General features: G+C 41.9%; 2 protein-coding genes across 6 annotated transcripts in view; both read right to left on the reverse strand.

Annotated features, from left to right (window-relative positions):
* Positions 1–1,411, reverse strand: part of LOC135334527 (hemicentin-1-like) — a 44,162-nt gene extending 42,751 nt beyond the window's left edge. The window contains exons 1-4 of one of the 4 annotated variants that reach the window (XM_064529747.1): positions 1,317–1,411; positions 864–1,205; positions 416–814; positions 38–349 (exon numbers count right to left, since the gene is read on the reverse strand). In XM_064529747.1, the coding sequence (XP_064385817.1) occupies positions 38–349; positions 416–814; positions 864–1,205; positions 1,317–1,404 (1,141 nt within the window). In that variant the 5' untranslated portion in view covers positions 1,405–1,411. Of the gene's footprint in view, positions 1–37; positions 350–415; positions 815–863 lie in introns of all 4 variants that reach the window. The other 3 variants (XM_064529746.1, XM_064529750.1, XM_064529749.1) reach the window with 3 other exon arrangements.
* A 3,164-nt stretch (positions 1,412–4,575) lies between these two features.
* The window catches only part of LOC135334531 (serine/threonine-protein kinase Nek8-like), an 81,998-nt gene continuing 75,302 nt past the window's right edge, over positions 4,576–11,271 (reverse strand). The window contains exons 2-18 of one of the 2 annotated variants that reach the window (XM_064529756.1): positions 11,145–11,196; positions 10,986–11,091; positions 10,561–10,716; positions 10,130–10,309; positions 8,878–9,009; positions 8,407–8,621; positions 8,136–8,277; positions 7,739–7,912; positions 7,406–7,574; positions 7,174–7,250; positions 6,910–6,988; positions 6,731–6,769; positions 6,439–6,589; positions 5,892–6,181; positions 5,560–5,709; positions 5,211–5,384; positions 4,576–4,935 (exon numbers count right to left, since the gene is read on the reverse strand). In XM_064529756.1, coding sequence (XP_064385826.1) covers positions 4,766–4,935; positions 5,211–5,384; positions 5,560–5,709; positions 5,892–6,181; positions 6,439–6,589; positions 6,731–6,769; positions 6,910–6,988; positions 7,174–7,250; positions 7,406–7,574; positions 7,739–7,912; positions 8,136–8,277; positions 8,407–8,621; positions 8,878–9,009; positions 10,130–10,309; positions 10,561–10,716; positions 10,986–11,091; positions 11,145–11,191 — 2,451 coding nt within the window. In that variant the 5' untranslated portion in view covers positions 11,192–11,196 and the 3' untranslated portion in view covers positions 4,576–4,765. Of the gene's footprint in view, positions 4,936–5,210; positions 5,385–5,559; positions 5,710–5,891; positions 6,182–6,438; positions 6,590–6,730; positions 6,770–6,909; positions 6,989–7,173; positions 7,251–7,405; positions 7,575–7,738; positions 7,913–8,135; positions 8,278–8,406; positions 8,622–8,877; positions 9,010–10,129; positions 10,310–10,560; positions 10,717–10,985; positions 11,092–11,144; positions 11,213–11,271 lie in introns of those variants that run through there. The other variant, XM_064529754.1, reaches the window with a different exon arrangement.

The following is an 11,271-nucleotide window of genomic DNA, read 5'->3' on the forward strand; positions in this document are numbered from 1 at the left end:
ATTAATGAGTTGGTTCATGACAATATCAATGCCATACCTGGCGCAATAACGCCAAAATCAACACCACCACTTGGTGTGAGGGTATGAGTTTGAGTTGTTCCAGACTTGAATTGAGGCTGAACAATATAGAACCCCTCATTACCAGCAGTGGTGTTGTCTCGTACAAATGTCTCAGAATAGTTGGGAAACTCTTGAGGACGCATTTGACCAGGTATGAAAGCGCTTATAGTCGTTTTGCGCCAGAACATCACTTCATAATCTCCTGACACCCTCACTTCAATGACCAGCTTCTCGGGAGGACGTAAAATAATGACCTCAGGAGAGACTCTCTCAATACGAATGGTGTTACCTGAAAATACACAACGCCAGATTTACGTTTTATACAGCAATTTTTTTATCACAGCACATTTCATACCTGTATCCAATTGATAAGGTATTGAGGTGATGACCTCCCCACCATCACTGTCATCAGTGATGACACACTGGTACACTCCTGCATCAGGTAGTCCAAAGTTATTGATAGTCAGAAAACTGGTTACTTGTCCATTGACCATTGTGGTCAAGGTGATGGTGATTCGTGAGTCAGAGTCATCCACAACTTGTCCGCTCCTCACCCACACCACAGACGGGGTGGAATAGTCCATCACTCCATCACCTTGGTGTCCAACAGTGCATATCAGTAGAGAACCATCGACAGTGTCACCAAGAGCTATCCCAGTGCGGTTGTCATTGAGGGAAGCACTGAGGTCAACAGGTTCATTCAGAGAGGGCTGATCAGTCAACATCAGTGTCCCATCAGCAGTAGAGGGCACAGCTTAGAAACAAATGTAGGTTTATTTACATATCTTTACACACATTCGTACCTGTTAGTTTGACAGCAGTTCCATTGCCAGAAGTAGCTCCACTAGTAGCAGTGCACTGGTATACTCCATTGTCAGATGCTCTGAAGTTGTCGACAGTGAGCAGAGATGTGGAATCATCAGTGAGCAATGATGCTGAACGCTCAGGGAGATTGTCTTCCCTGATACGAATGTGAGATGGATCGTTCAACAGAGAGCTTCCATTGAGAGTCCATGTGAAGGTGACAGTGGTGTCATCCTCTACAGCACAGTAGATCTGGATCACTGATCCCTCAACCACACTGCCACTGGAAGAGACGAGGGCTTCAAGTCCAGTGAGAACTGTCAACTGAGCCGAGATAATAGCTGCGAGGTGAAAAACCATTAACCACAATATTGCCAGTAAGATACACTGCATCCCAATTAGATTATCTTTGTAAAAGCACAGACTATCCATGCAGCTAGCTACCAATACACCTATGAAGTATCCTTGTATGAATAGACTAATATTCAAAATAGACATAATTATGGCACAGCTTGAGGAATCTTTCAAGTTTGTGAGCATCAAAGTTGGTAGACTCTAGATCTACTTTTTCTAGACATGGTATAATTATGAATAGCATTATGATTCTATTTTTATAAAGACAACACCCACATGCATTAAGTTTTCTTATAGATGACCACACACACAGTAATGCCTTCCAATACAGTCGCATGCACAGATACGTGAAACGCATGAGGCCCGAGCACATTACAGAATGTGTTCCTGATAAAATGCTATAAGAAACTTTATCACATGATTGGCAACAGCAGCCTGAGTTGCTACCGCCAGGTACTAGCTTCTGTCTCTAATTATAAAAACAGGTGTTTGGTAACTGCTAAATCGATTGATGCTCAAAAACAATGTACCCCGGTACGTACATAAATCAGCCACACAACGGAACTGGGAGGGCTGGTGGAGAGCTGGTATCTGTGTGTGCATGTGCGTGTGTGTGTGTGTGTGTGTGTGTGTGTGCGCGTGTGTGTGTGTGTGTGTGTGTGTGTTTGTGTAGGGGGTGGTCGGTTTGCAACATTTCACTCTATCACCTCATGACTTCCACTGAATAGAATTTTTGGCGGTTATTAAGTTTACGGCAATCATTTTTAATTCATCTTCTTTGTATATTCCTTTCATGGCTCACAAGATAGAACGACCCCACCATAGGACCAGGACGATCCATAATTAGGTTCAAGATCACAGACTAGGGATGTTGCCACTACCTTTACTAGGTCATATGATCAGGCCTGCGAGTCACATGATCACGGAAGGTCGACGGGTTGTAGGTTGTGAGGTGAGTGTGGAGGTGGAGGTGTGAGAGGGTGAGGGTGGGATAGTGAGCGTCTTGGAGTCTCCTTCGAAGAGAGACCAATGTTAGCTTGTTGTGTCTATGCATGGGGTTGTGTGTGTGTGTGTGTGTGTGTGTTTACCTTTGAACAAAAACATGCCATTGTACTTTTACTTTCTACTTTGAAATAATCGAATGCAGACAATCCATACACTTGTTGCATCTACATATAGTCAGCACAGCACATGTACACGCACAGTACGTAGATTGCATCACATATATGAACTACCCTGTTGTTTGCACAAACTAACATTGCAAAGCCTCCTATAAACAACTCCCACCTGTGTTTCTGGCAGCGAGCAGCTGTCCACTTTCAGTGATGACCAGAGAGCAATCTACACCACAACAAGCCCTGGCCGGGGGTGAGTCCACTGGCACATGTACCTTCCTGGGGAGTGCTGGTCACAATCAACGCTTATAGACCCGATTGACCTAAGGAAGTTAACTTGACAAATGTGTATAATGTGTACATGACATTGTATATAATAATTATGGCCTCTCTATATACTTTTATAGTACGAATACATTGCACATAATGTTCTATACAGTACAAGGTTTACACATGTGCCGATAGGTATGTGAAACTTGTTTTGATGAATATACAATGTATATAAACATCTTCAGATATACCTTTCCCCACAAGTAGTAGAGACCACCCTCGGCTGAAGAAGTGCGGAAAACACAGACATGGAAAGCGTAAAAAAGCAATCAAGATCGCTATTGCTCAAACGGTTACACTGTGTTTATACTCTTACTCATGTGAAGGCCATGCAGCACAGACTATCTCCATGGTCTCGTGGGCGAGCATCTCATGCAACTATACCATGCATATTCTGATTATTTCAAACACACACTGTTTGTACAACATGCATGCTAATGGTTAAGATACATACTTTAGAACGACTTTACAACACGTACCGTAACACCGTACGTATAGGCACACATCTCTGAGATATCGTTGGTGTCCTAATGACACGAACATCCATTGATCCCGGGCCCACTGCCAAACCACCTCTTTGACCTGGTCTGTACAAAATTTAGCATTAAGAACATCATTATTTACATTTCATCATACACGACAATTCAAAATTAATTAAGGTACGTGCACCAAGGCTCCCCATCACTTTACCAAGGTATCAACTCACATTACCAGGGTTACTCGTGGTACTAGTTTTCAGCCATGCTGTACACACCTATTGCATGTCACCACAGACTATTCTTTCTTGATATTGGTGGTCTTGAGTCTCCCCCCCCTCGATCATCAAACACCAGAGGAACACGCCCCGCTCCCCTCGGCCCACTGATCTGGGTCATACAGAACCTTGTGTTACCAAGGAGCCAGAAACCAACTGAGAAGGAACAAAACCAATCGCAACAACTGCTGTGATCCAGTGTAATTAAGCTTGTTGTGTCGATACAATTGTGCACGTCTGTTTTGATAGAGTCAATGTGTTTATCTTTCACAATAAACACGCTGCACTATTGTACAACAACAACAACAGGTCATCTACTTTATATCTTCGTTTGGAAATGTTAACTATAGGATAAACATACACTCATACCATTTGGAGCAAACTGTTGCACCCACAGCCTGACAGCAGTATTATATACAGCAGCTATAATCAGCTACCCTGCTGTTGCAGAACTTAGGTGATTTTGTGCTTGTTGTTGTTTAGTTCAAAATGTCAGTCTACACAGCGTGATATAGTTCATGCAGTGATGCTTTTTATGCTTTAATAAGTTGTGACAACTGCGGATTTCAAAATATACATTAGGCCACAAGTTACAATTTGTCAGGAGATGAGAGTCAGTTTGGAGATTCAAACTTTCCTTGCGCAGCTTCCAATTTTCATAATCTTGAAGACACTTCTGGCTATCGATATAATTATATATATATAGGCCTTGGCAAAGTATACTTTTTATTTTGCCTATTATTCTTTTTGACTATTTCAAAAAGTCAGCCTATTAATATTCCAGTTTGGTGTACCCATTATTCTGCTAAGGGTCAAATTATGCTATAAGTTTAGTGCACTATTATTCTCAATTATGCTAGTTGCTAGAAGTCTCCCTATTATATTCCAAAAATTATGCTAGCATAATTTGCCAAGCCCTACTACTGGCTTAATTGGTTCATCACCACAGTTTTGAGTTTGAAGTCGCCATAAAGCATATCTCATAATTAATGGCAACTGGACAACAAACTGTGCGAAGAAGAAGGGTTAAGGGAACGTCAGTTTTATAATAATTATCACAGTACTAGATCTAGCAGTGTACGCATGAATATCGTGATAATTTATTGCACACTCCCCCACTGGAAATCGCTATCACTTTTCCTAATGGCTTTAATATGCTCAGGTGACAAAATAGTTAATAACAAAATTCTATGTACTATAGTTTGCAATACTAGTATGAAACTTTCAACAGTCAAAATTAAAAAAATTATGCACATGATCTACATGAAACACACAAAAATGAAGAATAGACGCTAAGTTTATATTAAAGTTCGAGTGGAAAAATGTGATTCAGAAACAGTTATCTTAGCTAACTATCTGGCCTGGTGACGAGCAGAGTGACACTGTGGGCGGAGTTCACTGCCTGTACTGAGTGGGAGAGGTGCTCAAACGGGATCAGCTGTGGCTGAAACACATCCTCACTCGCGTCTCTTCCTAGTCGCCCCCTGCGACCACTCCCCCAGCTGTATACCTCCCCACCTGCAGAGAAAAAAATTATCACATGATTGGTAAACACCTAAACTACCGTACTTCTTCTAAATAAGCCACCGTTTTTTAATGATTACGTTTTTGAGGCTAGTGTATGCAAAACAAGAAATAGTCAATCATTATAGGAGAAATCTCTAGGTAGCACATTATTAGAAGGGGGTGTATTTTAGAAGAAATACGGTATACCTGCCTATAGGTTACAACTGCCTTGTTTGGTAACTGCAAGATATGTATGTCATTACAATTATTCTACTTGGTGCACACACCTCTGCATGATACAATAGTGTAAAAGTCTCCACAAGACACCAGTTCCATTTGTTTTCCAGTTAGGACTTCAACAGCTGATGGTTTGTTACCTCCACTGGTCACAAGCTCTTTGTCTCTATGGTAACCCAGCTGGCCGTAACTGTTGTCCCCACATGTCAGACACTCAGTACCAGCTACAGAAAAGAGACATATACAGCACAGAGATACAGCATTGTCATTTGTCAAATCACATCCATGGCTTATTCATTCACAATCTTTGTCAACTAGCTACAACTGTACAATAACATAATTATACATGTACTTGTCAGGATAGAGTGACCAATTCAGAGGGAAGAGGTAGATGTATACCTGTGATTATGGCGATGTGGTTGGTTCCCATGGCTACTGAGACAATGCTCTCAGAGTTAATAAGCTCTGAGCCAGAGAGAGTGAAGACGGAGCTGCTCCTCACACTACCAGGAGCACTCGCAACTGGCAGGGCTGGTGGAGAGCTGGTATCTGTGTGTATGTGTGTGTGTGTGTGTGTGTGTGTGTGTGTGTGTGTGTGTGTGTGTGTGTGTGTGTGTGTGTGCGTGCGTGCGTGTGTAGGAGTGGCCGGTTTGCAAAATTTCACTCTAACACCGCATCACTTTTCACTGAATAGAATTTCTGGCAGTTATTAAGCACGGCAATAACTTTACCTTCTTTGTTATTTCCTTTCATGGCTCTCAGATTGGACAGGTAGAACGACCCCGCCATAGCACCAGGACGATCCTTAATCAGGTTCAAAATCACAGGGACGTTGCCACTCCCTTGACTGGTCATGTGATCAGGCCTGTGTGTCACAGGATCACTGGGAAGGTCGACAGTTGTAGGAGGTTGTGAGGTGAGTGTGGATGTGGAGGTATGAGGGGGTGAGGGTGGGTTAGTGAGCGTCTTGGAGTCTTCCTCCGAAGAGATATCAATGTGATCCAATGTTAGCTTGTTGTGTCTATATGGGGTTGTGTGCGTACGTGTAATGGTTACCTTTGAATATAATAACTATATTATTACTACCAAAAACAGTTTGTACTTTTACTTTATATTTTGAAAGAATTGTAAATGAATGCAGACAAGTATACACTTGTTGCATCTATATAGTTGGTATCAGTTACAGCAGCTATACACACACACACCGAATATGAACTAACCTGTTGTTTACACAAACTAACGTTGCAAAACCTCCATGTAATGTTAAACAACCCCCACCTGTTGTTTCCGGCAGCGAGCAGCTGTCCACTTTCAGTGATGACCAGAGAGCAGTCCACCCCACAACAAGCCCTGGCCGGTGGTGACTCCACTGGCACCTGTACCTTCCTGGGGGAGTGCTGGTCACAATCAGCGCCTAGACCCAATTGACCTAAAGAGGAATTATGTAGTACGTACAAATAAATATTGTACATAACTTTTATAACAGTGCAAGGTTGACACGTAAAAGGATACACATAATTATGCAGACTATACAATGTCTATAGGCATATCCAGATTAAGAATGTTATACCTTTATCTCCCTTTCCCCACGAGTAGAGACCACCCTCAGCTGAGGAAGGGTGCGGGAAATACACATAGTGAACACGTACATGGAAAATGTAAACTCAAACACAGCATAATTACTCAAAAGGTCATTACTCAAAAGGTTAACACTTTTTCTGAGCTTGCTATGTTTATACTCTCACTCACATGTGATGGCCAGCATGTGATTAGCTCCACATGCTATCTCCACGGTCTCGTGAGCTAGCATCTCATGGACCAGTCGAGGCTGCATAGAAAAAAATACAAACTCTGATCATTTCCCAAAAACTATTTTGGCAGCAGTTAATGAAACCACACTGTTTGTACAACATGCATGCTAATGGCATACTTTGCAACGCATGAGCAAACAATGTAATTGAAAGGCATTGCACAGCACCGTACATAGTACACAGTAAGTACGTAGATACACACCTCTGAGACATCGTTAGTGTCCCCATGACCCAAACAACCATTGATCCCACTGCCAAATGTCATCAGAATACCCTTGTCTGTACGAGAAGGGAGAGGGGACATCAATTTAGATTTTTACAAGCACAATATGATAGTAGGTAGCATTAAGAATATCATCATAATTATTATGTAACAATTCACACATTACCATGGTTACCCGTGGTATAATAGTACTCAGCCATGCTCTACACACCTGTGAGACAGGCAGTGAACATGTCACCACAGGCCACTTTCTTGATAACGGTGGTCTTGAGTCCCCCAATCAGTCGTGGCTCAAACACCAGAGGACCACGCCCCGCCCCCCTCGGCCCTCTGCTCTGGGTCATACTGAACCTTGTTGTTGCCAACGAGCCAGATACCAACTGAGAGAGGACAAAACCAATGGCAACATATATGTCAGACTACAAATTTGACTAAGATATAGATGCGACTGATGGTAGATACGACAAGGTACATGTAATCAATCACTCTGCTACTGGGTTGTACCTAAAATTTGAAACGAAAGTTCATAGGGTATACTATTTACCTCCCAAAATATGAGTTTGCCATCCTCTGTAGCCCCTGCTCGCTGGCTCCGCCCACAAGCCACGCTCACAATGCCGGAATCAGTCAGCATGTTGGGCACACTGAGCTTCATTGGTACAGTGGAGCCTCCTCCCCACAAATAGACCACCGACTTGGCTACAGCCTTCGTCTGGGTCTGTGTGAGAAGGAAAGTTTACTAAAAAACTAAATTCCATGCAATAGACACTAGCAACTATGTCTGAGAATTGGGCATATGACAGGTATGTACTGTAAATAGTTATACTACTGTAAAACAGATGTGACAGTAAGTGAACTAAAACAATGAATCTTAATCAATTGCTACAGATGTAAGTATCTGCAGGAGTGTATCACTGAGCACTGCTATAGAGCACACTCACATCTTGTCCTTGTGTTTGGGAGTCGTCCTGAAAGAACGATCTCTGTCGATATTTCCCCAGTGAGCCCATCCGGTAGACTTGGTGTGGAGGACCTCCCTCCCCACTAGCCTCTCGAACTATCTCCACCGACGTCTGGCTGTGTCTGTGGATAATAAGTATCATACGTAGAATGATAATTATTATGAAGCAAAATTGAATGAATGCAGACAATATCCAACTTATTTTTAAGTATTCAGAAATAGTCTTGACTGGTAACAGTACGTACATGTACCTTGCACAAGGTAGTCTCCCAACATCAGTGCAAAGATTCAAGAGTGCATTGACGACCACTGGTGTTGCCATGACGCTGTGAATGCTGGGTCTGTTCTCAGGTTTCTTCTGTAACAGATGATGGATGAGTTTATCCAATCTTTGACTGTAGGAGCTATCGATGGGAACCAATGCAGCTGATGCCTGCATGATCTTCAGGACCAACACAGGAAGGTTCTGGTGTGGGGTGGGGTGAGGGTGGAGTCTAGATGAGTGCTTAAGTATGAAATTCAACACTGTAGACATTAGTGTTCGTACTCCGCAGCTAGTGCAGTGTATTATGTGGAGGTATTAGTACAAAATGATACAGTTTTGTAGATAATGCGCTCTAAAATAATCATAGCACACATTCACCATTACATTAAAAGCGTACTCATAAAATGGATGATGGTGATAAGGATATTACAAGTAACTATTTTATCACCACACTCACTGGTCCCTCGAAGGCTTTTTTGAGGGTGGTCATCTCGTAGAGGATACAGCCAAGAGCCCAAATGTCTGATTTCTTAGCGTACATCTTACCCTCACAAATCTCCGGGGATATGTAGCACGGAGTACCCACAACCTAAAGAAGGGAGTATAATTATACCTAATTACTAGTCTGCACAAATTGAGATTTAAGTGATGCTTTCATTAGTATCATGGTTGGGTAGCAACTGTTTCAGTTCACTAACCAAATTAACCAATATTGCTACTACTATCATAACCTCATCAATCATCATAATGGGATGATGTGCTATTAGTGCGCCTGGAGAGTGTACAGCCTGTTATCACCAGTAACTGCACGTCATATTGACAGCGTGCAATTACCTGTCAAGTAATTGCACTCTGTCAATGGCAACGTATTGTTTTCGAATAACGGCGGCGACCGAAAATGTTAATAAAAACTGTTATCATACGTACGACGAATAAGAGTGCAAAATAGCACAAGTAACAAGCAAAGGCAAGGCTACTAATTGCACGAGGTGTAGGTTACGGTAAACAGTTTGCTCATGATATTCATGATATTCTTTAATCATTTTTGTGAAACTATAAATGCCATGATAGTTGAAGCACATATACATGTAAATATAATTATTAGTGTATCACCCTATGACAAGTATCAGTCTTCAAATCCAGTGGAAGCTCGGAGCGATCATCAAGTTACTAGAAACAACACAAACTTAGTAGTCGATTAATTTTTAAACTCCAAAACACTTTTAGCTCTGTGTTCTTGCTAGCTCTTATAATTATAATGCTTCTTACCATTCTGGAGGGCGTGTCAAAGCATTTTTTCCAGGCCAAGACACTTTCACAAAACAATAATAATTATGTAGACTAACTCTACTTAAAATGGCGGTCAGAGCTAAGGAAAACAGCCTCTTGTGAGCTTTCAGCAGCCTTTTTTTGAAATATCTCTTCGAGCCGCCCTGCATATAGTGAAGCTACAGTAGACTGTACCTAAGCTATCTAGTAAAAATGTCTATTCGAGCCATGAAATGACTACTGCGTTTCAGCAGTCCAGCTCATTCTAGCTGCTCACGATCACTAGATCTAGCTCATGAATAATTAATGAGCAAACGATTTACTGTAACCTTCACACTTTACTTTAGTACGGTACCAAGACGGTCAAAGAGTCTACAATGACAGTGCTGTTTTAGGCAGCAACTTTTCTTAGGTGGACAATTGATTATCAAAAGACTTACAGTTTGTGCAGAGGTGATTTTGCTGGAGAGAACTTTAGAGATCCCAAAGTCTCCAATCTTGAGGACACTCCTGGATCTGTTCATCATGACGTTCTGAGTCTTGAGGTCACGATGGAGAATGTTTAATGAGTGGACGTGGTCAATGGCAACCAACAGCTGGGCAAAGAACTGGAGGACATGCTGTGTGAGAGAGGAAGGGGGAAGAGATTACATGTAAGTAAGGACTGTGTCGGGAGTAATAATTGTCATGGCCATGGCATAGAAATAGGAAGAGATTATAAGGACTGAATATTATTTTTCGGAGAGTAAATTAATGTATAAATTATTGTGACCATGGTACGGAATTTATAATAAGGTGACCACTGTGCACATAAGAAAGAAGAATTCATATTGTACGGAGGAGGTATAATCAGTCAGTAGAGTCTCCTCACATCTTCTTCCATGAGAGTTCCATTCCTATCCTGAATAAACTCATGCAGCGTGCCCCCGGGGGCATACTCCATCACTATCACCAGGCTCTTGTCAGCCACAAAGTTGTCATAGTGAGCCACTATGTTGGGGTGCTTCAACAGCTTCAGGACCTTTACCTGAGGAGAGAGAGGGCAATAATTTGTAAGTGGTGGGGTGCGATAGACTATGTCATTGTGGAGGCAGTGTAGCACTTAGGGCCTTATGTAAGGTTATCTGTATCAAATGTTATAGAGTGCTGTCATATAATACTATGTTTAAAGTAGTACGGATTCTCCACCGTACAAAGTAAAGATAGAATTGACACGGGGATATTAAATTACTGGCATTTAGTTGTAGTTAGACGTTAGGCAAGAACAAATTCTACGGTTAGTTAGTCATTACAAACCTCATTCAATGCTGACTGCCTCTCGACTTTAGGAAGGTCATCGATCGGGATCTCTTTGGTGACCACGTGCTTACCATCACTCTTCCTAGTCACCAGGTACACTTTCCTATCATTGAGAGGTCAGCATATAATATAGTTTTAGGGTAGTGTGCAACTTACCCAAAGGCTCCTTGTCCAATCACTCTGATCTGTTCATACCTTTCCATTCTTAACAATTAGGTAAAGATGCACAACCTTATTCCCCTCTACCTGTCTATGAATATTGCTTTTTCTTGTAGGCGACCTT

The sequence above is a fragment of the Halichondria panicea genome, chromosome 4 (genome assembly GCF_963675165.1).
Source record: "Halichondria panicea chromosome 4, odHalPani1.1, whole genome shotgun sequence".
NCBI classification, from domain to species: domain Eukaryota; kingdom Metazoa; phylum Porifera; class Demospongiae; order Suberitida; family Halichondriidae; genus Halichondria; species Halichondria panicea.